The sequence below is a fragment of the Leptosomus discolor genome, chromosome 18 (genome assembly GCF_034619465.1).
Source record: "Leptosomus discolor isolate bLepDis1 chromosome 18, bLepDis1.hap2, whole genome shotgun sequence".
NCBI classification, from domain to species: domain Eukaryota; kingdom Metazoa; phylum Chordata; class Aves; order Leptosomiformes; family Leptosomidae; genus Leptosomus; species Leptosomus discolor.
The window spans coordinates 12,430,872-12,457,240 of NC_141408.1; the positions used below are offsets into that span (position 1 = coordinate 12,430,872).

A 26,369-nucleotide genomic window follows, 5' to 3' on the forward strand; every position below is an offset into this window, starting at 1 on the left:
AAGCTGCTGCGGGGTGTGAAATTGTCCAGAACAGAACAGGGAGGCAGGGAGACAGGGACAGGGAGGGAAAGTGCCCGTTCTTGGGGTGTTATCTTATGGGATGAAACCATAGAAACAAAGGAATGTTCAGGTGAAGACCCTCACCTCCTCCCCATCCTAATTTGTATATCAGAGATCTGGATCAGTAAGATAACCAGTGATTATATTAGTACAGGAATATCAATGAAGTTAGTTAATAGGGCGGACCAATCATTGTCAATGTCAAAATTAATAGCGGGCATAACACGCAGGCTGATGTTAAAACAGGTTAAAGACCAGGACTTTGCAGAAAAAGGATATAAAATGCTGAATTTTTTTATGTAACTTTGAAGCACGTCAGGTGGAGCCACCCCCCGTGCTTCCCAGTGCTGCAATAAAGAAATGTCTGCTGCTCTGCAGCGGGGTAGATAAGTTTGTCGTGATGGCCACCTTTCATCAACACTGCCTCCCCCAGCCCTGCCCCAGAGCGGACCCGGGGCAGAAAGAACCACACTGGGGCCTTTGGGCAGAGCGGCTCCTTTATCAGCCCCCTGGCTGAGGGCGGACACGGCCCCACGCTGCGCCAGCCGCTCTGGGGTCCGGCAGGCCCTTGGGGGGCAGGATCAGAGGGCCGGCAGCGGCCTCCCCCCCTCCCCCTGCACAGGCAGGGACTCCCCAAGCCGGTGCCCGTGGGAGAGGGACCCCCATGGTGCCAGGCTGCCGCCGGCCAGGGCTGCCCCTTGCTCGAGCAGCCGCGGTGGCCCCGCTGGGGGCTCTTCGATGGCGTTGGTGGGCTGCTCAGTCTGGCAGCACCGAGGGTCTTGGCAAGGCTGGGAAAGCCCCTCCGGGGGCAGCTAGGAGGAGCTGCCGCCATGGCCCATCCCTGCCACCGCCTGTGTTGCCTGCTCGGGGATGCAGGCCGGGTCGCTCAGGATGGAGGTGGAAATGCTCAGCTGCCGGAGGGAGCTCAGAACCGCTGCGGGGAGAGAGGAGACGTGTCAGTCGCCCCGCCATGCCTTGGGGGCTGGAAGGGGCTCGGGTTGACCCATCCTGGGGAGACGGCTCTTCCAGTCACCCCTCCAGCCCCTGGAACGGCACAACAGCTCCCTGCCACAGCCCCAGCAGAAAGGGTGAAGGGAAACCCACCCTTTGGGGCTGTGGGGAGGGATGAGCCCTGCCCAGCTCGGACACGGGCTCTCTGGTTAGGGCAGCAGCCAGCCAGCCCTGGGCGTCCCACACGTGCTTCCCTCCCGTGTGGCCAAAGAGTGGTGCAGCACCAGCCCCACCGCCCCCCAGGACACCCCTGTCCTTTTCCCTTCTGCTTTTCCATCAGTCCCAGTGGGCCAGCCCAGCTTCTTCAGGGTGCCGCGGACAGGCACAGGGCCACCTACTCGGCCGAAGCGCTGGGAGGGAGCAGTGCTGGTCCAGCCAGGCGAGGGATGTCTGGGTGAGGCTCTCCATGCTGGCCGTGGAGACCATGCCGTTGAAAGACTCGAAGAGGGGCCGGATGATGATACTGAACTGATGGGAACAGAGGAGTTAAGGACCGGCCTTGCCAAGACCACGGTCTCCCACCCGCCAGGTGTGGGCAGCACCTTCCTACAGCCCCCGAGTCATGCCCGTGGCGGTGGTGCATCACCTCAACTCCCCCACCCCCAGCGCTGGAGCAGAGCTGTTGGGTGCCTTCCTCAGGGACCAGGACTGGGCACCAGCCCGTACGGCTGCGGTGACGGGGACCTGCGTGTCGCCCCTGGCAGGCAGTGTCAGAGCCGTGTAACCCCTGTCTGGGGCTGCCAGAAATCGTTGATTAGACACAAGGCAACTCCTCCAGGGCAGATCAAGAAGCCATACAGTGCGGTGTCCTCTGAGGTGCCCAGGAGCAGGGCACAACACCAGTGTGTCCAGTGTGCTCCCCTGGTGCTCCCAGCCTGCGGGGACCACCGCTGGGGACCGGCAATTTTGTGCACGTAGTAATCCACAGCAGATATCTCCCCCGTGAGCGAGTCCTGGAGCCCACGTCAGCTTTAGTACACCCAGTGTCCTGCGGAAGGAGCTCCACAGCACTCCCCAACGCTGCGTCAGGAGCCACCTCTGCTTTGCCCAGACTGCCCGCACTGGATCGGACTGGGGGCAGCAGCGCTTGCCCATCCCTCTGCCACTTGGGATCTTCTAGACCTCACAGTCTCTGCAGGCTTAATGGCCCCAGCGTGTCTAACCCCTGCTCATGGAGAAGCAGGCCCAGCCCTTTGACCACCCATTCCCTGGCCCTTGGTCCCCTCCATCCTTTCCACCACGTGGAGCCCAGACTTGCGTCCCAGGCATGGACACACCTGGGTTTTCAGTGTGTGCCACGCAGCCACCAAGACCAAGCCATCGTGTCCACAGCTTTGTGTCTGGACCTTTCCTAATCCCTAGCTGACAGCTGCTGCCTCTCAGAATCAGTTCCCGTGTCACCAGGAGCTCTTCCCTGTACGAGACCAGCTCCACCAGTGACTTTCCTTCTTCCCAAGGACCGACCATTCACTCCTACTCCCTTTTCTCCCTTGTAATAGGAGCTTCCTCCTCACCACAGCATCTCAGCCTGTTCCCACCACATGAAACCCTTGGCTGTGAAACATCTCCCCCTGGTCCCCAGAGCCTCTCGAGCTGGAAGGACCCCACGGACGCGGGAGCAGCGAATGAACCAGAGGACCTGGCGTTTGGTGGCGGGGTCAGAGCAAGCAGCAGGCGCTGGCCCCAAAGGATACGATCCAGAACTTCCAGTTCTGCAGCGTGGAGGAGCGGACGTACTCGTCGAACATGCTGCGCATCTGGTCGAAGCGCTGGCGTGTGATGGGCACCCCCGTGGCCGGCAGCTGCTCCTGGCACAGGCTGTGGGGCACAAGCAGCGCCGTGGGGCCGTGTTCAGGAGGCTGGGAGCCACGGGGGGGGCCGCCCCGTGGCGAGAGGCTCTGGTAGGACCTCAGCTCTCAGCAGGGGTGGGCAGGCATGTCCCCCTCTCAGGGCAGCTGTGGCGCATGGCCCCGTGCTCCGGTCCCACACGGCTCTGCCTCTCGAGCATCACCCCTTCCCCAAATAGGGTTTGAGGGGGGACACACAGAGTCAAATGCAGATCCTGAGAGGTGCTCAGGAGACCTGCTGTGTCCTGCTGCCGCTTGCCCTGCCTGGCTACCCTGCTGCCTCCCCCCCTGGCCGTGCCTTCCTTACTTGATGGAGCTGTTGAGCTCCTCGATCTGCTCCCGCAGCCGCTGCGCCTCATCCTGCAGGGCTGCCCGCTCCTGCTGCAGCTTGCAGATGTACTCGGCTGTCTTCTGCAAGGTGGTGGCCTTGCTGACCTGCGGGGCCATAGGGTGAAGACAGCAAAGGGAGCCCCTGGGGTGGGCAGGGCGTGGGGCACCCCGTGCTTCGTGCGGTGGGACCGGCAGCGTGAGATGCCACGTTTCTTCCTCCTGAGCCTTGGCAGCTTCTGCCCAAGGCTCCAGAGCCCAGACCCCCCCGCCCTGGCACGGCTGCACAGCACCGGTCTCCATGGGCCTGGTGTGGTCTCGCAGCCTCCTGCCCCACGGGCCGGGGTGCAGGGCGGGAGGAGCCCCGTGCATTGGGGCAGACCGGGGCTGCAGCATCCCCCCAGGTGACACACCGTTGATATGGGGCCACATAGAAAATATATTTCATAACCGGAGATATATCAAAAATATTAATAGGAAGCGACATAGAAAAAGCTAAAACTATTAAAACTTGCTTCCCAGAACTTACATGCGTCCAGTTAGTCACTAACCCCTGCAAATTGCTTGAGAAAGAAGCTGATAAGAGAAACAGAAAAGACAGAAACAAGGACATAATTCATGGCTCAAAGGCGTCAAAGGCAGGAGGAGCTAAGGGCTAAGGAGGGCTCGCTAACATCCATCTCTAAACAAGAACAAAAAGGAGACAGCCAGATGTGCACACAGGGACAGACCGGGCTGAAACCAGTCTGGTACTGCAAGCTCAGCGACATTAGAGATTCCAGGGGAGAGGTGAGGAGTACAGAGCGAGGAAGACCTACGGCCTTCATCCCTGAACACCCCTGCCCACGATCACCAGGAGAAACTGCGCAAGCGCCCCGAGGAGGGGCCCGAGGCGGAGATTATGGAAATGAAGTGACTGGAAAGAACTGCCTTTTTGGGGATAGATCATGAATATATACAGGTGTTTCGAAATAGGTGATGTTTTAACTGTATGAATAGTGGACAAGCGGCCACGGTGGGGATGCCCGTGTGTGGTGGAGCCATCCCCCGCGCATCTGCGCGCAATAAACACACCTACTGTGTAACCTTTTGGGCTGTAAAGTCTTTTCCGCACGTCACCGTGTCCCTGTGCGCCCAGGGCCAGTCGGTCTGCGGGTGCTCACCTTGATGCTGGGCTGGGCGCTCAGCGTGCTCACCAGGCTGTGCAGCGTGTCGAAGCCCAGCTTGATGTTGAAGCGCCTCTTCTGCTCGGCGGAGATGTGCGTGATGCGGCGGCTCTCCGTCTGCGGGGAAGGGCCGTCAGGCGCCTCCTGGCAGCGGGGACAGCCCTGGGCTACCAGCCCCAGCGGGGAACGGGCTTGCCCAAAGCTTGCAGCGAGGGGCTGGTGGTGGCGGTGGGGAGTTTGGGGGGCAGCAGGAAAGGCGGGGGGGGGGGGTGTGTGTGCATATGGAGATGGTGTCCCCATCGCGAAGGCAGCGCTTGCTGCTGCCGTACCTTGCTGGAGTCAGGCCTGCCCCGACGGGACGTGGGGTGGTGCAGGGAGAGGCCAGCGCCCGGCCCTGCGGTGGGTCCTGGGGAAGCCTGGCTGGGCTTGGGCCAGTCGCTGCCTGGAAGAGGAAAGGGGATGCCCTGGGGAGAGGGGCAGCAGCAGCCCCCGGTGCCGGGCTGACACCAGCGTCCCCCACGCTGGGATGGGCAGAGAGGAGCAGCCTGCAGTGCTACCCCAGCCCTGCTCAGCTGACGGGGACGCTCCGGTCCAGCGTCCAACCACGTCTTATCGCTTTGTCTTACCCCAAATCCCACTCATTTTACAACTGGTCAGAAACGGGAATATCTGGGACGTGGCATTTTAAATTTCTGGTATTTCTTGGGGTAGAAATCACCAGGAGAGGATCCAGAGGGCAGCAAGGCTGCGGTCTGCAGCACCAAACTGAAACTGGAAACAACATTAAAGCCTGGTTTCCAGCTGCCGCTCTGGTTTCTGCGGGTGAAAGCAGTGTGCTTCCCGCTTGAAAACCGAGCTCCGGGTTTTCAAAACCACAGTCTGACATTTTGCTAATTTTTGTCTTTTCCCGTTTCTGCTTTTGGCCCTGTAGAGGGAGGCAGGTGAAGGGTCTGTGCCCTCCCCTGCAGAAAGAAATCGTCTGTGCTCAGCTGGGTAAATGTAAATAGCAGGGATCGAAGCCGAAATGAAACATTCCCACAACGTTTGGTCCGAGCTCCCTGCAGGAAATGTGGTGTGCTGTGGGAGCTCCTTGGGGTGCCCCAGACTCACCGCAAGCTGACGTGGGGGACAGTCGCTCCGCCTTGGGGACCCGCAGTGGGCTCCGGTGGGTGCCTGCCAGCGGCGCCGGCACTGGCACCACTTGGGAAGGGCTGGATCCAGGAGCCAGGCCTGGGCTCAGTTGGGCCATTCCAGCGAGGAAGGTGGCAGGGACTTCGGGGACAGTGCTCTGCTGCTGGGAGAAGGCAGAGGGAAGTGGGACCAGTGCCCCATGCATGCTGGGGACCAGACCTTCCCCTTTGGTCGGTCAGTGCCCAGGCACCAGCAACCAAACACCCGCAAGGGGACCAGGAAGGGAAACGGGCAGCCCCGTCCCACCGTCTGCAGGGGCAGCCCCAGCCCCATCACCCCAGGGCAGCACCGCCAGGAAAGGGGGCCTGCAAATGGCTTGTTTCCCACCTCGGCCCTGTTTCTTTTATGGGAGAAAACACTCAGGTGACTCCTGCCTCCCCAGCCCCCTGGCCACGTGCCCCCTCCTTTGCCCCGTGCCTGTCCAGCCCCATATTGCAAAGGGTGACGCCGTGGGGGTTCTCAGCTGGACTGAGGCCCCTGAACAGGACGGCTTCGACCTTGGGAGGATTCCAGTCTGCCCGTGAGAGAACAGACAGAAGCAAGAAGAGCTGCAGCTGCAAGATAAGCAAGTCCTGAGAAAGTCTCGGCTACAAGACAAGGCGTCCGTGTCTTTTTGGCAGAAGGGATGAGTTATAATTGACTGTGCAAATAACAAATGATGAGATTGTATAACATTTCTGAACCAATTAGAAAGAGACACCTCTGAAAAAGCTAAGGGGAAAGAGAGTATAAATGTACAGGCAATAAAGGCTGTTGTGCTACCAGGCTTTCAAAAAGATTTTTGTCTTGTCGCCTTGTCCGTCTCAACCGCGACATGACGCCACAGAGCCCCATCTCCCCACTTGCCCCATCTCTAGCCCTGCCCCAGGGGAGGGCAATTTCTGACCTGAGGGGGGGCAATTCCCAACCTGGCGGGGGGGGTGGGGGAGGGGTAGGTGAGTACTTACCAGGGGGGAGACAGAGGATGAAGGCATGAGTCCTGCACCCATCAGGCGTGGGGCATCCAGGGCCGGCTCCTGCTTGGCTGCAAGAGGGCAGGGAGCAGAAGGGCACTGCTGCGTGAGGGTGTTGGGGCGGGAGTGACCTTTCCTGCCCCACAGGGCAGCCAGCCCCCAGCCCCGGCGTTGCTGCAGCCCCTTCCTTGTCCGTCTGCTACAGAGAGGGGTGAAGCCGCCCCTGGAGAGAGGGGCCTTTGCTCTCCGCAGCGGGGATGCCCTTGGGAGCCTTGGGGCAGGCAGGGACCCCCAGCCCCTCCCCAGCCACGGCCGTGACAGCCTTCATGGGACCTGTCCCATCCCATACACGGTTGGGCAGGACACTGGTGACCCCTCAGCCCATCTGTGCCAACAGGGCCATGGAAAAACCAGGTTGGGGACACAGGGACTTGGCAGCGGTGCCCGTGGCCAAGCCCTGGGGTGAACTGGACCCCGTTTCCCTCCTGAGGCGGCTGGAGCTGGCGGGGCTCTCCCTGCCGTGGCTTCACCCCTGGGTTTGGCACTGCCCCGTCGTGGGGACAAACACGCACTCTGCCCGGCATCCCCAGCACCCCAACGCTGGGGAGAAAGCAGGGTCCCCCCTCCAATCCTGCCCATAGCATCCCCCCCCCGCCACCGGCTCCCCCACCGCAGCCCCCCGGCCCCGTTACCTGCGCTCAGCAGCTGGCTCAAGCAGGGGTCGGGCACCGCCAGGTGGGGTGGCTCGGGGGGTCCCAGCAGCCTCTTCGCCTTGGTGCCACCGGGCTTCGCCTTCGGCCGCCCACCCCCACCCTGGGGCAGCCCCCGGGGGGGGGCAAACCTGGGGTCGCCCAGCAGGGCGGGGGGCAGGAGCTGGGGGGCGGCTGGGCTGGGGTACGCTGGGGGCACCATGCCTGCGGTGTAGCCCAGCCCCGGGGCGTGGGGGGTGAAACAGGGGGCTGAGAGGGGGGAGGTGGAGGGGGCAAGGAGCGAGGGGCCAGGCGAGCTGGCGTAGGGGAACTTGGAGCGAGGGGCCGAGGCAGGGGAGAACGGGGGGTCCGGGCCCGGCAGCGGCACCCCAGGGGATGGGCTGGGGGGTGTGTAGTGGGGTCCCAGTGGCTCCAGGCTGAGGCACTTGCTGGGGAGGCCGTAGTGCAGCAGGGGCTTGTGTTGGAGCTGGGGGCTGAGGCCGCCGGGTGCCGTGGCCGGGGTCTCAAGGGTCAGGGGGGCCAGGGGAAGCTCGGGGCCCAGGAAGGCGCTGTGGAGGCTGAGCTGGGAGGCACTGCCAGGCTGTGGGAGACACGGGAGGGTCAGGGGGGCACGGCTGGGGCACCGGCAGCGGTGGGCTGCGGGCCGGGGTCCCGCTCACCTGGAGGAGGGTGCTGGGTGGGAGAGGGGCCTCAGGGCTTGTGGGCAGCCCCCGAGCACCCGTCAGTGACCCCCCGCTGCTGAACAGGGGATCAGCCATGGGCACGAAGCAGGGCGGCTCCTGGTAGCCCGTTTGCGTCTGTGACGACGGTGGCCGGTGGCCAGTGAAGATATCTGCAGGGCCAAGTGGAGACAGAGTGACAGGCATGAGGGGACCTTCCCAGAGGGATGGTGACGAGCCCTGGGGCATGCCAGGTGGAGCTGTACCCCATTATTGGCACTGCTGGGGATGTGCCAGTCCTGCCTTCACCTCGTGGGGCTGGGGCAGCTCCCGGTTCTGCCAGCGGATTTGGCACCCGGGTTGTGAAAAGCTGGAGTATGGAGGGAAGAGGCAGCCCACGTGCCCAAGGTCAGCCTTGCCACACACATGGGGGCAGGAAAACCCGCCTGGGGTGCCGCCCAAGGGTGGGGACCCCATCCCCGACACCCAGCCGGGCGCCACGTGCTCCAGCACCAGGGCTGCTCCCAGGGGCTGCGTGGCTGTGCCGCTCCTCCCGAACCAGCCTCGGGCTGAGACAGGGGCCACGACACCCAGGCTGTGGGGCCAGCCACGGTAGGGGGGCTCGGAGGAGCGGGTCACAGCACCCCCAAGCAGCGGGGGACGGTCCACTGAAGTCGCGGCAAGTGCTTGCCTCCCCGCCCTGGCGCTGCCGTGCGTGCAGCCTGCGGCTAACCACATCCCATGGCCTTCCCGAAGCTGAGCCCCGTGACCCTGCCGCGACTCCCTCTCCCTTCCTCTCCCCTTCCCATAACCCTGCTCCTTCCGCAGGCCCGGATGCTGCGACGCAAAGGGCTGCCCTGACACTTTGGGCAGCCGCCGCTGCCGCCCCCGGTGAAGCGAGCTCCCCCCCGGCACGTCAGCTTGGTGCTGGCGCTGCTGCTGCTGCCTGTGCCAGCGCTGGCTTGGGCATTGCCACTGGGAGGGTTTTCCCTGGCGAGGGTGACGGTGGGGCGGGGATGGGGCTGCTGGACGCTTCCCTGTAGGATGGAGCAGGAGCGCTGCCTGGGTTTGCAGGCAGCTGCCCGACAGCCCCTGGCACAGGTTCTGCGCACGACTCGGGGCGCAGGCGTTCACATCCCCTCTGGGGAGCGCCCAGCCGGGATCCCAACCCCTCGGCTGGCACGAGCATCGCTGCCTCCAGGCCCCGTGGCGCTGCCAGCAGAGCCCGGCTGAGCCCACGCGCTGGCTCTGCCTGCCTGGCGTGTGCAGCCATGCCCCGGGCACCAGCAAGGCTGCGAGGACTCTGCTCTCCCTCCAGGCTGTGGCACAGGCTCCAGTGCCCGGCTTGCCCCGGCTGGGACCCTCAAAGACCTTTTGAATCTACACCAGAGGAGCAAACAGAGTGGGATGCCACGGGGCTGAGCATGGTGAGGATTCCAGCAGTGCCGTGTGCTGCCAGCTGAGGGTTAACACTGGTGTGAGATGGGGCAGTGCTGCCACTGAGCTGCCCCACTCAGCCCTCAGACTGCCCCTTCCCCCCTGCTAAGGACATGGTGGATCACCAGGAGCGTGGCAGAGCCACCCCTGACCCTCCACGGGCTGGCACTTGGTGTGGGCTGCGGTGCTGCCAGGCAGGGTCTCAGCCTCCCCAGGGTGCAGCACCCCAGCTCCACCCTGCCCCCAGCCCTCCGCCGTGCCCACACCAGGCTGTCCCCTGCCACCAGCGCTGAAGCTCTGCGGGTATTTATAGGCATTTCTAGTGCCCAGCTCTGCAGATTCGATTCCTCTTGTGCCTCTCGCTGTGCTGCAGGGATGGAAGGTGGCTGGCAGACCCTGGGAGCCCTGTTCTCCCTTTCTCCTGCCCCTTCCACACCCCACAGCTCTTGCCCACGCTCCTCTCCACCGTCGCATCACCCCGACCTGCTCCCAGGCAGCGCAGCACGACCGGGGCAGGTTGCCGCTCAGGGGAGAAGAGCCCGCACGGTCGGCCCACCACACCTTTGGCATCCCACACAAACCTGGGGCTGCTCTCCGATGGGATCAGGGCTCCAGAGCCCATTCCCAAACCAGGGACCCTCCAGCGCTGACCTCAGGCTCTGGGAGAGCCCTGCAGCACAGCAGGGCAATGCCACCTGGTGGGATGGCCAGCGCAGCCCCCAGAGCCCCGGTGCCCGGCACGGGTCCTACCTGGAGCGTGGTGCCAGCAGGGCATGGGGCCGGGCTGCTCCCTCGCCTCTGCCATCAGGACTTCTCCATCCACCCCACACCGTGCTCCAGCACCAGCCGCAGACACGGGGTGCTTCCTCATTTGGGGGTTGGTTTGCACGCACTGACTGACAGGCGCCCAGCTCTGCCACAGCCACCAGACACGGTGACAGCCCAGTGACCCCGCGGGAACCTTGTGCGGTGCCCACCCCACGCGCTTGCCCCCGCAGCGCTCTGCACGAGGCTGCTGGAGGGATCCCTGTTCCCGAGCCACGAAAAGCCATCGCGTGCCCTGCTAGAAAAGTGGCCTTGGGGACATAATTGGGTTGGCTGGCACCCACAGCTCTGGCACCCACAGCTCTGGCACCCAGCACTCACCCCCCCATCTCCTCCCACGGCCCGTCGCACGGTGTGCGCAGCCCTCTCTGCTCTCCTACACCTCCGCCCCGCACACCCTCGCTGCCCAGCGCACACCCGCACCCCGCCAGCACGGACACCGCTCACACGCAGCGCTCGGCCGTCCCAGGACTGTAACTTCTCGCCATCGGGGCGAGTTGCTCCACGCAGCAGCCCAGAAAATGCCACGTCTGAGAAAAAAAAAAAAAAATCCCACCCACGAGTCTCCGGGCACCCTGTAGGGTGCTGCTGTGTCCCAGGGAACACAAGCCTCTCTCCAGCCCCCACCTGAGCAGACAATGAGCCACCTGCGATGCTGTCCCTGACCCCAAATGGACTTGGGACCCTCCCCAGCCCCAGCAGTCCCCCCATGCAGAGCTGCTGGGCATGGGCAAAACAAGCAGGGATGCTTTCCTGCGACGTAGCGGCTTGCAGTAAGACCCACCCCATTGCCAGGCAGGACCCTGGAGCAAAATGCAGGCCTTTTCCCCAAGAAAAAAAAGACACCTTGGCTGCTCATAGAAAGATACCGGTTCAGGTGGGCACCGCCGTGCCGAGCATGAGGCCGTGCCACGCTGGTGGCCTAAATGGCAGCTGGACCCACAGAGAGAGGTGCTGGGGCTGCTGCTGCGGCACCGTTACGGTGAGGTGCTGCTTGAAAGGGGCTGGTGCAGCTTTCTGGCACCGTGCAGGACCTCTCGGGAGAAGGGACGCTTGTCAAGTGTCAGTTTGACCCCTTTGGAGCTGTCCCACATCCCAGCGACCGATGCCCACATGGGGCACCTGCGGACAGGAGGCAAAGGGCCAGCAGTGGGGACAGACCCTCTTCCCACCGCGCTCCCCTTGATGGAACCTCTGGAGGCAATGAGCTGAGGAGGGCTGGCAAGAGCCTTCCCACCCCATCCATCCTCGGGGCAACCCACCACCCGCCCTGGCACATCACAGTGCCCCAGCCTGCTCCCCGCCAGCATCTGGTCTTGCGTCACCCCGCAGCCGGATGGTGCAAGCACCCCCGTTTCCTCCTGCCGAAGGAAGTGGAGCCTGGCCGTGGCGCTCGCGGGGTGCTCACAGATACGCAGAGGGGTCTAGAGGCCACCAGCTACCCGGGAGGGCTGCAGCCACCGACCCACACAGGCTCCCACTCTGCACAAAGTGTCCAGGCCACCAGCTCCGGCACGTTTGAAGGCAGAGCTGGTGCCCGGCCCCAGCGGTGCCTTGCCCTGGCACATGGGGACACTGCGCTGCACAGCTGGGACCAGGACACGTCCCAGCTGACACCACTGGTGCTCATGGACACTCACGGCTCAGAGCCTGCTTGGCAGCGCTGGTGGCAGCCCAAAGGGAGGAGGCTGTCATTGCCCCCTTCCCGGTGTTCCTCTCCGCAGCTCCCTTGCCCCAGCTGGACCCCAGTGCCCGGTTTGTCTCTGGGCCAGCCTGGCGCAGACAGTGGCTTGTCCCCAGAGGACGTAGCACAGCCCAGCACAGGGTCCCAGCGCTGAGCCAGCCCCCGAAGGATGCTCAGCCTGGGGCTGGCCAGGGAGCGGGGTGAGGAGGGGGACACAGCACCACAGAACCTGCTCTCTAGAGGTTTCCTCTTTCCTGCGGGGGACAACTGTCCTTCCTCTGTCTGCAGCCAAAACAAGGTAATTTGGCACCCTGGAAGGACCCTCTGCTTGTAGAAACCCCCTCCCACAGCTCCTGGCCAGGCCATTCCCAACCCGCCATGGCTCTGCCCCGGGTGCAGGCAGGCATGCCAAGCCCTGCCCCTGGCCCATGCATGCCGCTTTTTTCCATGCCAGTGGGTATCTGGTGCTTTCTGGCTGCCCCAGCAGCTCCTGCTGCTGCCTGACCAACCCTCTGACCCCCCATTTTGGGCTGCCATGGGGTGCAGAGCATGCTGGGCTGGGTGGGATGTGGTACCGCCTCTGGGCTGGCTCTTACCTGAGATCTCCATATCATCCAGGCTGGGCTGCAGGGGTGCCAAATCCGGCTGTATCATGTCAGCATTCCCAACATACGCTGGAAGAGGGCAGAGCTGCAGCATCAGGGCCCAGCCACTGCACCCCCAAGACCCCCCCCCTCCTCCAGGGACTACTCCCACCACTGCCTTCACACCTGCCTGGCTGCCACCCCTCTGTGTCACCCCAGGGTCACCCTGCGTCGCTGCACCCTTCCCTGCATGGGCAGGGAGATGGGTGCCCACCCTGTGCAGACCCAGGGCCATCCTGTCCCCACCAGCCTGCCCACCAGCACCTCCGGGACCTCATCCAGTATCCAAGAGCCCCAGGGAAAGGCTGATCCTTGGCACAGGACCTGCCTGGTGCTGCAGGAGCTCCAGGGACCTGGCCAGGCATGGACAGCAAAGAGGGGCCATGGAAGGCAGGGCCTGCCCACGGCTTACCCGGGGCTGGGGGCTGGTGCAAGGTCCTACACGGGGCTGGTGCTCCCTGGGCAGCTCAGGCCGTCCCACCTGGGACAGCCAGGCTGGTCCCTAGGGAGCCACCGGAGAAGTTGTCCTGGTTTTGGCTGGAATAAAGTTAATTTTCTTCCTAGTAGCTGGTACAGTGCTGTGTTTCGGATTTAGTATGAGAATGATGTTGGTGACACATGGGTGTTTTAGTTGTTGCTAAGCAGTGTTTACACTAAATTAAGGACTTTTCAGCTCCTCACACTGCCCTGCCAGTGGAGGCTGAGGGTGCACAAGAAGCTGGGAGGGGACACAGCAAGGACAGAAGACCAAAACGAGCCAAAAGGGTATTCCATACCATATGGTGTCACGCCCAGTATATAAACTGGGGGCACGGTGGCTGGGCATTGGTCAGCGGGTTGTGAGCTATTGTATTGTGCATCACTTGTTTTGTAGATTCCATCATTATTATTTTTTCTCCTTTTCTGTCCTGTTAAACTGTCTTTATCTCAACTCATGAGTTGGGTTTTGTTGTTGGTTTTTTTTTTCCCGATTCTCTCCCCCATCCCATTTGGGGTGGGGAGCGAGCGAGCGGCTGTGTGGTGGTTAATTGCCAGATGTGGTTAAACCATGACAAAAGGAGATGCTCCTGCCCTGCCCAAATGGAGTGAGCTCCGTTTGGGCAGGGCAGGAGGGATGCCAGGGGATCCTGTCTGCCCGAAGGACACAGGCGGCAGCTCCCAGGGGCCAAGCTAAGCAAGGTGCTACGGTGCGTGCTGCCGGCCTGGACCTTCTCCTCTACACCCTGCTAGAGCATGGTCTGGGGCACCTACCATCCTCGGGGAGTCCCTGGTGGGCACTGGGCGTCTGTGTCATGGTGAAGAGGGTATCAGAGATGTCCGAGAGGAAGGTGTCCAAGTCGAAGTGCTGCCGACCCCCTGGCTCTTCTTCCTCGTCCCCGAGCAGCATAGGCACCACGTTGCAGAAGAGCTGGTTGCACCATTTCTCTGTTGGCCTCCAGACATCCTCATCCTACATGAGATGGAGCAAAGGAGCCAGGTGGGCATCTCTTGCGGGTAGGGTCCATGCCTGGCTCCCCAGCTGCTCTCCCTGGCAGCTCCCATGCTACCTGCAGCGTTTATCACTCCAAAGCTTCACACTTGGCACGGTGGTGTTTCCAGAAAGGTGAATCCAGCATCCCAAGTGCTTGGCATGTCATCCCATTGGGCTCATCATGCCCTGGGGCTTTCACCTGCCCTTCTCCCAAGCTGCCCAGCTCAGGGGTCTGCATTGCACCCCCCTTTTCTGCACTCCCCGCCCTTCCCCAGTGGACTCACCTGCTTTGGGCTGGAAAGCTCTCCCTCCCGGGTGGACTTTCGGAGCTGGAAGGAGAAGACAGACTGTGTCACACCCCAGCCAGGGTAAACACGGTGCGGGGCAGAGCAGAGGGGGACAGCGCTCAGGAGGGGCATCCCTGGGGAACTCAGCGTGGCTGCCACGGGTTCACATCTGCCTTTACCCTACAGGGTCTGGGCTGAGCAGCCACCACAGTGGTGGGACGAGCAGTGTGTGACAGTGCAAAGCTGCCAGCACCCTGCCCGCCTGTGGCACCCCCAGCCTTTACCGGCCCTGAGCAAGCGGCTGGGGAGGAGGTTGGACCACGCTCCACCCCGTGCGGTGGGCGGCCAAGGCCGTGGTGCCAGCATGCCTGAGAGGTGGCACCGGGAGTGACACGGAGCCACCCGGCCTGCCTGGGTGCTGGGGTGAGAGGTGGCCAGCAAATCCCAGCCCAGCCAGAGGGCTGTGGGTGAGCCATGGCCCTCCTTGACCCACCCCAACACGGGTTGGGCTGCTGGGGCACACCGCAGCACCACGGGCATCTGGGCATGGGGTCCCCACGGAGCTCCCCCCTCTCTGGCACCATGGGGGCAGCCACCATCTCCCTCCTACGCTGGCAAGAGCCTGCCACATCCCACTCCCGGTCAGCTGCAGCTCCACATCGGGCATGCTGATGTCCATTGGCACTGCCATGGGATGGGAAGCAGCAGGGACAGAGCCACTCACCCGCTTCTTGTAGTAGATCCTCCACTTGTGGTACTCCCTCATCACCACCTCGATGCGGCGCTTCCAGTAGTTGCCCTCCAGCACGACAGCCTGGGGGGGGGGGGGGGGGGGGAGGGCGTGCAGGACATGGGGTCACGGCTCAGCCCCCCAGCACCCCCCCCAGCCAGGGCTGGTTTCCTTGTGCCATGACAGAAACAAACACCTTTCCCAGCGAATCTATTAAATACAGCAAGCTCTGCCCCCAGCGTGTCCCCAGCTCCCAGCTGTGCCACCCAGGCATGCTCCTGGCCCAGAGAGCTGCGAAGGATCGCGCCCTACCTCTGGTTTTCGGTGCTCATCAGCCTCCGACCCCTCCAGCGGGGTGATGAAGCCACACACAGGGTTCTTCCTCCGCTCCACATCTGCACAGGCGAAAGCACAGCTGGCTTTACCCACGGCTCCATCCCTGGGCAGGGGAGGGTGCCAGCGCACCCGTACATTGCTGCCCCGGTGCCAGCTCCATCCCGCTCGGTGTTGCCTGGCACTTGGCAAGCCGAGCGGGGTCTGGCCCCGTACTCACACTGGATGTACCACGCTCTCCAGATAGCGTTGTTGAGGCGGATTTTATCCCGGCAAAGCAGCCGCAGCCCCTTGAAATTCTTCCACTTCGGAGACACCAGCTTCCCACTAAAACACCAAGCAAAGGAGAGGCTGAGGGGCACCATCCCAGACCCTTCCCAGTTCACAGTCTCCCAAGGGGGCTGTGCCTTGAGAGATGCCCCGGGGCCACCAGCCTGGTGGCAAGTCTGGAGCCGTGTGGCAGTGCTGCGGGCTGCTTGCTGGGCACCCACGGGAGCACCCAAAGGGGTGCTCCTGTTCACCCTGAGAGCGGCACAGACCTAAACCCTGAGTATCATGGACCCGCACGAGGCTTTTCAAGCCCCTGGGATTAAAGCACAACACACGGAGGGATTGATTCCTTGAGGCTCAAACCCCAGAACCACGGAGGGACCCTGCTGCCCCCGGCCAGGACAGCTGCCTGCCGGCCCTGGGGACAGGAAGGGAAGCCTCCCGCCCAGGTGAGACGCCCGGAGACATGCGTTGCTGTGGCTCTTGCCTCATCGCTGCATTTGGGTGGCTATTTCTGACCCTCCTTTTAATGCCAGGCAAGGCTTGGAAACACTCCCTTCAGCTGGGGGCAGGCGCAGGCAGCGGGGCAGGCAGGGACAGCCACCTGCGCGGGGCTGGGAAGGCAGGACAGCGAGCTGGAGGGTGTTAGGGACACGAAGGGACGCTTGGCTGTGCCCCAAGGTGGGCTCTTCTCTGCACCCCTCCCTGCAAACCTGTGCCCCTCGCCCAGCTGGGCTCCAGCCTTCCCGTTTCCCAGCAGCCGTGTTTGTCCCGCAGCTCGCTGTGGTGGCGGGAATGTCCCTAATGGGGCCTCATTTTACTTATCGTCTCGTTTCCTTCCAGCTGAGGGACACGACACCCTCGCCTGCACCCACCGGGGAGGTCCTGAGGGTCCTGCTGCACCAGGAGCTCTGCAGGGGGGAGGCTGGGGTCTCTCTGTATTAATTTGGGGTCCTTTTCACCTCTCCCTGCGAGCCCAGCAGCTGCCCTGCCTCTCCCACCTACAAGGGGATGGCCTCAGGGTAATGCTGGCTGGATGGAGGGACCCTTTGAGAGCAGGCAGGAGGCTGCAGGGCATCCCTGCCAGAGTACCATGTACCTCCCCAGACAAGAGTTTGTCCCTTAAAGACCTCCATGCTGCTTTGGGTCCCACTTATCCTCAGCCCATGCAGGGAGGAGGAAAGGTAGAGGCTGAGCTGGGTGTAGGGGTCCTGTATCCCCCTGTTGCCAGCATCTCCTTGGGTGCACCCCAAGGTGCCATCGGTCCGTGTCCCTGGGGAGGTGCTGCGGAGGAGAGCAGTGCCCGGCTGGTGCTTTAAGAAGCCGCATACTGGTTCATTCAAGCTTGTGAAGACTCCGAGCACTCTCCAACAAAGACTCTGGCTGATTCTGCATTAACCTGCCTTGAAGTCTGCCTCCTGCAGCACGGCACGGCACGGCAAGTGGGGCTCTCTCCCTCAGCGGTTGTGCCAGCTCAGCTCGGCTCAGAGCTCTGTGCAGCCACCAGTGGGCAGGTGGCTTCTTGCAGACAGGGTGCTCCCCTCGAGCCAGGCAGCCCAAACAGGCAGCGAGACCCCTGTGCTGGTCCTGCACATCTCTGTGGCTGGAGGGAGCGTGACGGGGCGGAGGGCAGAGGAGAGCGCTGCTGTCCCATCTCCCTGTGGGCGACAAGGACCGGTGACCCCTCTGGCTCCAAAGCCTGACGTGTCTTGGAACTGGTGCTCCCACCCACAGGGGTGGACAGCGACGGTCTCCCTAGGGAGACCCAACCCAACCCACAGCCGCAGGGGCTGGGGAAGGACCCGTGTCCCCACGGCTCCAGCCCGCAGAGAGTTAAGGACTTGGCTACGCGCTGCCCACTCTGCTCTCACCAGGATTTTGACCTTTCCCCAGCAGCACAAGGCAAACAGCCGATGGTGCCAAGCAGAGGAGCCAATGGAAGCGATGGGTTTCCCGGGTCCACGGCCAGATCCTGCTGGTCAAGGCTACCTGGCCACAACCCTCACCAGTGCCACCCACCCCAACAGCCAGCTTAAAGGAGCAGCCTGAGCCTACAGACTGCAGCCACAACTGGGCACCTTGGCCACATGTGGGAGCATGGCCACGGAGCTGTTGTGGGACCTGGAGTAGCAGGGAGATGCATTTGGGCTTTGCCACTGACCACCTTTTCCCCCCCATTAATGATCCTTTCAGTTTTGGGGCTTATCAGGCTGATCTTTGCTCCTTGTTTTGCCTTGAAAATGGCCCCATCCTTCCCTGAAATTACGTCCCCAGGGAGATGGGTGCAAACCCCACGCTGAGCAGTGAGAAACATTTGGGATGGCCCGAACAGGCTGGGGGGTCCTGCTGCCCCACACTGTCAGAGGAATGGGGACATAGATCCCACCATCATCTAAGGGGTCTTTATGGGGTGGGGTGAGGTGGGAGCAGGGCTCAGCCTGGGAGCAAACCTGGCATGGGTCAGCACTGGCACTGTTTTGTCCAGTAGCGCCTTGTTCACTCCATGACTCATTTAGCCCATCCAGAAGTTTAAGGTGTTGCAGCCCCTGCTTTCACGGCAAAATGAGTATTTTGCTCTCCATCAACAGCAAGGGGGGGTGGGGAGGAATGATCTGGTGAGATGCAGGGCTGCAAGAAGAGAAACGGGTGGCAGCAGGAGAGGAACAGCTAAGCTGAGGGTCCTCGGGCAGGTACAAGCCTGCTCAGCCTTTCCAAGTGCAGTAGAAGCAGGATCCCCCATGAGGGGGCTGTCAGAGCCCCCCTTGCTCCCTGGGCTGCCAGGACACCGGCTTGGCCCTGGGCTAGCTGAGAGAGGTCACCCTTTCCTGACAGTCCTAAAAGCTCACATTTGATTTCTCACAAATTTTGCTACCAAAGTCGTGTTTTTTCTAGAATATGTACGTTTTAAAACCCAGAGTCTGTCAACGAAAGTTAAAAATCTAACCCCAATCTTCCTGAAAAGTGCCTCCAAGCCAAAACCGACTGTGTTCAAATCCGACTTCAAATCTCTGCTATCTAAATGAGCTTTTTCTCTTTACGGCCTTGCGCTGACGGAAAGGCTGCTGTGCCAGCGCCGCTGCTCGGCGTGCTGCCTCCGGAGGGAGCGAGCTCTGCCCCAGCAGGCGCATCTGGGGTAGTTCGAGGGCAGTGTTATAACAAAGGTGTTAATAGGCTGTAGTGGGGATAAGATAGTGACCTGCTCTGTGTATTGACTCCCAGATAGGAGCGCCGCTGCCCTTACAGCTCTGCCTCTCGGGCAGGCATTTCCCTCCCTGCAAAGCGAGCCTGAAGTGCTCCGGATGAGAAGGGAAGTCATTTATATCCTCTTGTTGTCTGGGAAGCTGGAGAGCTGCGAGCCGAGCGAGGTTACATCGCCACAACCAGTTATTTCGGTCGTGTCAGTGCATCAGCGTAGGAACAGGCTCGCGCGGCAGCCCAGCTCCTCGGCACGCTGCTTGGACAGGATCAGCCCCAAATCCTTGGGAAATGACAGAGGAAAGGTGCGCAGCTCCCTGCCCCTAATGACAACGCAACCACAGCGCAGCATGGATGGGTTCAGCCCGAGCTTTTCCCCCTCACCAGACCTGTTAGTGCCTGTTATGTGGACAATTCATAGTGGAAGCTGTCCCACCCGTCGCCAAGCCCCAGAGGGATCTGCTGAGCCAGGGCTGCCATCGGCACCGAGCTCTGCTTCCCTCGCCTCCTGCTCCCTTCCAGCCAGGGCACAGGCAGCACCCGAACAGTCTTAGGTCTGGATGAGACCGAAGCCTTGTCAAAGGGTCGGGGTGGACCCAGCCCTTGCAGGAGGTGGCCACATCAGTGTGAGGCACTTCCAGCCAGTCTGAGCGAGCGCACAGGGCTGTGGGCGAGTGCTGGTGAACCGCAGCGAACCGAGGCGAGCGATTTGCCAGGAGGGCAAAGGGAAGCGGAGGCTAAAGCTGAGGGAAGGAAACGGACGGAGGGCAGCTCAGCGGGCGCACCAGTGGGATCTCCGCCTGGGTGCTCTCTGCGCATGAGTGTTTAGGGTACTGTGAATTAGAGAAGCAATTAGAGAGTACGGCAAGGCTGTAGCAGCAATTCTGCTTCTTCTAGGAGAGGCTCAGAGCCTGCCAGCAGCTTGCCAGGAGGATGAATCAGTGGGGAAGCAGTATGCAAGGGTGTAATCGAAGCCTGCCTTGTTTTAAAACACAAGAGGAGCGGAGTTAATATTCCACGTCACTTACCAGTCTGATGGCCCTACCTGCTAAATGTCCCCGCTCAGTATTTGCAGGGGAGAAGAGGAGGTTGATCTACATCCCACTGTGGGAATAGCTGCAGGAGGCTGCTTCTGAAGCACAAGATAGATGCGTGCAAGGTAAGACCACGAGTGGCTGCAGTTTGCGATTCCCAGCTGCACCCAGTTTTTCTCCCATCAGGGAGAAAACAGTTCCCCAGGTCAGTCACCCAGTGATTCCTTGCAATGGGTCACAGCAAGGTGTGTGAGCCCAGGAGGCCAGCTCGGCAAGGCAGGGCACTGGGGAGTCACGCTGCGGTGATGGGGAGAAGGAGCTCGCTCAGCTGGGAAGGTCGTGCTAAGGCCAAAGCGTGAACAGTTCCTGAAGGAGCTCAGGTCCACATGCTCAGCATTTTGGGGGAGCGTGGAGAGGGGTAAGTGTGCTGCAGGGAGGTCCGCCCACGGGAGAAACAACAACCTAAGGAAGGGATTCAAGAAATGCAGCATGTTGCAGGGGAAGGAAGGGAAGAAAATCATTAAATCTTTGTCAGGAGAGCTGCTGGAAGGGTCCTGGAAAATGAGTACGAAGGGCCTGGGAACTGCTTCATCCCAGAACCAGGAGGAAGACCTTGATGGGGGGGGGATGTTACCTGTCTGAGGGAGCTGAAGAAAGAAGTTACTGCTAGAAGCAAGCCTTGATGTGGAGAGCGTTTCTTTCCCAGCGAGGGGGTGATGCCCAGTCCAGCCCACGGGAGGATAATGGTTCATATCCTCGGGGTAATGGCTCAGGCTGAGACAGGACTGCCATAAACACCTTGGAGGAATGCTGGAGAGGGGAGGAATTACAGCTACCCAGCTGACTGTTCAGCTACAGCCATTGACAACGGCACTGTTGAGAGAGAGTGTAGTGTATTGGCTTTGAAATGATGTGAGCATGGATAGCAAGGGGTGGGTGCAGCAGTCACAGCTCAGGAGAGGTGATAGTTCCCCTCTACTCAGCACTGCTAAGGCCAAGTCTGGATATCGTGTCTCCCAATAAAAGAGGGAGGTTCACAGACTGGAGCAATTCTGGAGGAGAATGTTGAGATGGTTGGGGACTAAGGTACATGACAGAGAGGAGGGTGAGTAATGGGTTTGTTCAGCCTGAAGAAGAAAAGGTGAAGAGAGGATCTACTTACTGCCTTCAACTACTCAAAGGAGGCTATAGAGGAGATGGAGCCAGACACTTCTCAGGCATGCACTGAGAAAGGACAAGAGGCAACGGACACAAGCTGGAACAAGGGAAACTCCCATTAGGGGCCTGGACAGCACTCTTCCCTGTGAGAGTGGTGCAGCCCTGAGACAGGGTGGTTGCCATCCTTGGTCTCCATCTATCAGAGTGATGGCCCTGAACAACCTGATCTGGCTTTGGAGCTAGCCCTGCCCCGCACTGGGGTTGGACTACAAACTCCAGAGGTGCCTCCTGCTAAGAAATACTAGCCATTTAGCTTAAATAAGTGAGTTTTAAATAGAATGAATCACTCAGAGTCAACCATTCAGCATGAGGACGCAGGGGTTGCAGCACAGCATTGTGGGGGTTGGTGTGCTGTTTGTTCAGCGTTACTTAGCACGAGTAGGTAGATTTGCTGAAGCCTTAGGCCACAAGAGGCGAACTTTCACCCAGACATGCTGAACTTTTACCTAGTGAAGCGAAAGAGCCTCCAGAGCTGACACAAACCCGGGGGCAGGGAGGCTACAACCGCCAGCAGAAGCTGCAACTCGACGAGATCAGAAGGGCCTGCCCTGGAGACAGAGGAGGAATCCCATAAGGCGTTAGAAGGTTCCAGACCAGAAATCACCGTCGGACCAAAAGGTGTGCAAAAGGCGTGCAAAGAGCGCAGAAGGGGTGGGTGCCTAGATTGTAAGGGTGTAACTGCCCAGGGATTTCTTTGTTTGGGCTCCCCCTTCAGAGGCATCAGCTCAAGCTGTTCCCACGGCTGTACCACTCCAATTATTTTTTTTTTTTTTTAATGGAACCTGGCGTCTGAGACTCTGCTGTGGGAAACCCAGGGTCTGAACTGCCGGGATGGTACCGACCAAATGAACGTGCGAGCGTGCGTCAAGGAGTCAGTTTGGGCACCCATCAGTTCACTGGAACCACCCTCTGCGAAGGGACTTGGGTCCTAGCAGTAAAGTCTCGGGTGGTGTGACAGTAACTCCCTAAGCCTGAACTGGATTCCTGGCCAGCACAAATTACCTCAACACTCCCAACCGATACCTCTCTGTGGTTTTTGCTTTGTTTGGGAGTGAGCCTACAACATAATTGCGGATGCACTCCTGAAGACCAGAGGAAATTTGACTGGCCACTCCAACTGAGGCTGCGCTCTACCAACACCCCTTCTGAGGAATCTGGCTGGGAGGGAAGGTGTGAAATGGCAGATGATGCAGAGAAGTATCAAATCAGATAAGACTAAAAGTAGAGGTGTGCCAAGTATCTTTAAACTCCATTTTCCACCTCCGATACCTTCCTCCAACTACTGCTTACAAACCTGCCAAAAATGTATTGGCAAAGCTACCGTGGGTTTCCAAAGGCAGAAAAGAAATGCCCGAAGACAAGCTGGCCAGCAGAGTGGTCAGCTCTAGAGCCCAAGTCCCATCCCACCTGTAGAGAGGCATATCCAGCACTGCATCACAGGTCCAGGTTCACCTGAACCTGATCAACGCTTGTCATCCTGTATTTAGGGTGCTGGCAAGCTGCTGAGCATGGCAGCTGAGAGGTGGAGAACATCTAAGGATGGAAGGAATTCCAAGAGAGAAGAACCGAGCATAAAGCGTGGAGAACATCCAATGTCAACATTTCCCTGCTTGGGTCTGGTGACCTGCAGCTACCCTGGCTCTGCAGCAGATCAAGAACAGCTCCCAGGAGTGCTGAGCAAGACCTAGTTTTGCATCAAGGCATCCAGGAGACAACTAGGGTGGCCATCAGTCGTGGCACTAACGCTTTGTAGCTGACACAGATCCTTCTCAGTGAGGGCTACTGTCCAACTCAGACGGTTTGCCACCGTGCTGGGCTTGGGGCTGGTGTGTGCATTGTCATACTCGGTGCAGGAGGGAAACAAGGCCCTGAAAGAGTCTGAGGGGTGGAGAGCTCTGGAATGATGGAGCTCTGTCTGCAGTATAAAAGCACTTGCACCCTGCCCCTTTCCCCTCTGCCTGGGGAGCAGCAGAGCTCAGGGGCACACGGAGGCTGTGGTGCATCTCGGGAGTCAAGAGCTTGAGCACCCTGGGGTGGAGCAGTGTCTGCCTCTCCGGCCCCAAGCTGCAAGGATCTGAGTACGGCAAGTCTGGGACTGGGAGAGCAAAAGAGAGTGAGGCCACCAGTGCCTCGGTGTCCCCTGTGCATGGCACTCAGGGGTGACTTGCCTGACCGGGAAGCATGACTCTCAGCTGGGTCACCCCACGCTGAAGCTCCCTGTGCTCCCACAGAGCACCAGCTTCACCAGCAGCGCGGAGGAGAGCTGTACCGCGCCGGCTGTGAGCAAATCACTCCATCTGGGATGTGGCAACTGGTGCCCTTGGAGTGCTGTCCCAGCGCCCAGGGCTGCTCTGGCAGTGACCAGTTATTCCATCGTGTGGAGCCCTCAGGGATTTCAAGGTATATCCAAGAGGTCAGCAACTGATTGAGACCCTGCACGGAACAAGGCAACGGGCAACTCTTCAAGGCTGTTTGGCTGAGGTTTTCATGCGGCTTCAGTGGGACATGGTCATTCCAGGTTTTCACCTGGACATTTTGGGAAAAGCTATGCAAGCAGGTTTGCCCTGATGCCAGTAAAGCAAGTCTGATGCTATGCTTGAGAGAACTCAAAACCTTGGGGCCTTGGCAAAAGAGGGGAGCTGCCTCCAAGAATGTGGACCGAGGCACTAAGAGACACGATGCAGGCTCTCCTGTTGTCACCGAGGAGCTGTGGGATGAGCAGGTCCCTAGCATCCTGGGCTTGGGAGGTTTGTGTGGTTGGGGGAACGATGCAGTCACCCATCTGACTTTGCAGGAGAGAAGGTAAGCTTTGGGGAGGCCCTGGACAAAGCCCTGTGCAGCCACCCAGTCCCGAGTGCTGCTGCATGTCCTGGAATAACCTTAGGACACGTGGGAAAAGTCAAGGACAGGAAGGCAGGACTCCTGCCCTGGGCTATATTGCCAGCTGAGTGTTGGCTGCCCGCAGGGTTATTGCTGTTCTACAGAGTGTGCAGGGTCTGGCCATGAGGGTGCTACAGCTGAGTGCAGGGAGTCCAGATCTCCTGGGAAGGTGGAGGAGAGTTAAGCTACACACGAAGGGAGGAGGAACTTCTCATCTGGCTCCATGGCCAACAACCCAGCATCAGCTCTTCCTCCCTGAAGCCTCCCAGGATGGCAGTTTCTGAGCGTATTGCACATCACAACCAAATGGAGAAGAGGAGGGAGATGCCAGTTGGTAACATGTTTCTGGATGGGCAGTAGGGCTCAGCCAGCCCCACGCCTTCAAAGAGCTGGGAGACACGTGCCAGCGAGAGAGCTCTGGGACTCACCTGTACTCCAGGCTCATGCACTCGAAGAGCCGGGTGAGGGTCGGGTCAATGCTCCGGGGATCAGCCAGTTCGGGCTCGGTGCGGTGGTGGCGCCGGCGGGGCAGCGAGTCGCTGTGCGGGGACGACACCATGAAGTGGCCACTGTGGATGACCTGGGAGGGCTTCTGCACCCCAGCGCCGGGTCCTGTGCCGCCCACAGCCGCATCTTCAGAGTCCGAGTCGGAGTCAGAGACAGGGCAGGGCCCAACCGGGGGCTCCGGGAAGGGTCCCGGGAGCCCCACCTGAGCTCCTGCCATTGCCCAGCACCTACTGGGGAGACCTTATCAGCCTGCTCCAGTGACCCGTGGTCCACGTCCTGGTCGTGCCGGAGCTCTACGGGTGCCGCGTTGGCATCGAGCACATGCCGTGGGGCTCCCCAGCGCAGGACACCCACACCACGCCTCCTCCTGGGCGCCGCTCACCCCACCCTGGACCCCGCCGTCTCCTCCCCGGTTCAGCTTTCGGTTTGCCAGGGGCAGCTGGCCACCAGCCCTATTTATAGCGGTGGCGGCTGAGCCACGGCACCCCGTCGCCACAGCTTCAGCTCGGCACCGCCGTCCTGCTCACGCAACATGCCCGACAGCCCCGGCTTTTATTTCCCCTGCAAACCCGGGGAGGAGCAACTGTGGGTCCCCCTGCGTCCCTCTCGCCAGCGGCCACAGATTCGCTGGCAGTCGGTTGTGTTTACCCAGGGTTAATCGCTGCTCCCGGCGCGCTGGCAGGGAGAGGAGCGGGTGGTATTTACCCAGCGCCTCTGCCCTAATGTATCTCCCTGCACTTCCAAGGGAACAAATATGGATTAAGGGACACAAACAGGTAAAATTATAGCAACGGGCACCCAGCTCAGCACAAAGCACGCCGAGTCACTGAGCCGTGCGCCGAGCTGAGAAACAGCCCAGGCAAAAGCCTGCCCTGAGGTGTGACCCAGCAGGAGAGGGGATGCGAACGCTGGATGCAAGAGAGGACAACGATGAGCTCGGGTGCGGTGGGATTTACACACCTTGCAGTCATGAAGTCCTTAAGATGGATAACCTTCCCCTCTGAGGTGTCCTGAGAGATGCAGGCAGGGTTTGGTGTGCCAGTCCCCTCCCCTGCTCCGCACCAGCTGATCTTTGATAAATACCGAGAGCTCTTGCCAAGGCTCAGCATGTGCCACGCCAGCCAGACCTGTCACAAGCATCTCCTCACTGACCAGAGCCACAGAGGGACAAAGTGGATGTGATTTCAGGCTTAAATCACTTTTTTTTTTTTTTTCTCTCTAGTTTCTGGCAGCTTCTTCCCCAGCTCCACAACTGGGCACAAGCACATGCCTGGGGAGCACCCAGGCGCAGCTTTTAGGCACCTCTGATGAAAACATGGGATAAACAGTGGCATAAAGCTAACGTAGATGGCCGCAGGCATCTGAACTTTAACCCAGCTTGCAGGTGGAGCAGAGCTCCCTCCATATGACAGAGGTGGGTCCTGCTGATGCTCCAGAGGAATGAGCCACCATCCAAGGTATTTTTTAGAACTGGAAGAATATGCACAAATAGCTGGTTTGGATGGTTTCCACACCGACTGGTGCAAACCTCGCTTAGAAACTATTTCTTCATTTTTCAGCCAGATCTGCTTTGCTCCAGACCTCTCTTCTTCTCCCCTCTGTGATTCATCACAACCATGTCAGCCTGTCCCAAGCTGCCTGTCAAGAAGCTGGAGAGAGCAGTAATTTTAGAAGTACTGCCTGCAGACCTTTTAAAGCAATAATGGGCATGTGGGTGTCCTGGGAAACTAGGAATTCAGCAAGCCACAAGTGAAACAAAGATATCACAGCTACGTGGGCTTTCTGGGAGCACTCCTCTGTGCCGGGCCATGCTGCGCAAAAGGCACTTTCCAGGTTTTTGCCCAGAATCATTTGCCATCTGCTCACCAACTGCAGGCAGACTTTGGCCCTCCAGGACGAGGTATGTCCGAGGGAAGCACAGAAATACATC

General features: G+C 60.4%; 1 protein-coding gene across 1 annotated transcript; it reads right to left on the reverse strand.

The window, feature by feature from the left end:
- Positions 1 to 872: 872 nt before the first annotated feature.
- MLXIPL (MLX interacting protein like) lies at positions 873 to 24,656 on the reverse strand. Its single transcript, XM_086475382.1, has 19 exons — positions 24,361 to 24,656; positions 15,556 to 15,662; positions 15,315 to 15,397; positions 14,997 to 15,086; positions 14,270 to 14,314; positions 13,766 to 13,964; positions 12,467 to 12,544; positions 12,100 to 12,152; positions 10,112 to 10,223; positions 7,925 to 8,097; positions 7,248 to 7,845; positions 6,550 to 6,626; positions 5,522 to 5,702; positions 4,741 to 4,853; positions 4,409 to 4,528; positions 3,226 to 3,353; positions 2,766 to 2,889; positions 1,410 to 1,539; positions 873 to 994 (listed from the first exon to the last, which is right to left on the reverse strand). The coding sequence occupies exons 1-19, from the start codon at positions 24,654 to 24,656 to the stop codon at positions 873 to 875; spliced, it is 2,829 nt and encodes a 942-aa protein (XP_086331508.1).
- Between the last annotated feature and the right edge of the window lie 1,713 nt (positions 24,657 to 26,369).

Coding starts and splice junctions, on each gene's coding strand:
- MLXIPL (XM_086475382.1), bottom strand. CDS start 24,656: ATGGCAGGAGCTCAGGTGGGGCTCCCGGGACCCTTCCCGGAGCCCCCG. Junction 14,315..14,996: donor GGATCTACTACAAGAAGCGG/GTGAGTGGCTCT, acceptor TTCTCCTTCCAG/CTCCGAAAGTCCACCCGGGA. Junction 7,846..7,924: donor CACCCAGCACCCTCCTCCAG/GTGAGCGGGACC, acceptor TGTCTCCCACAG/CCTGGCAGTGCCTCCCAGCT.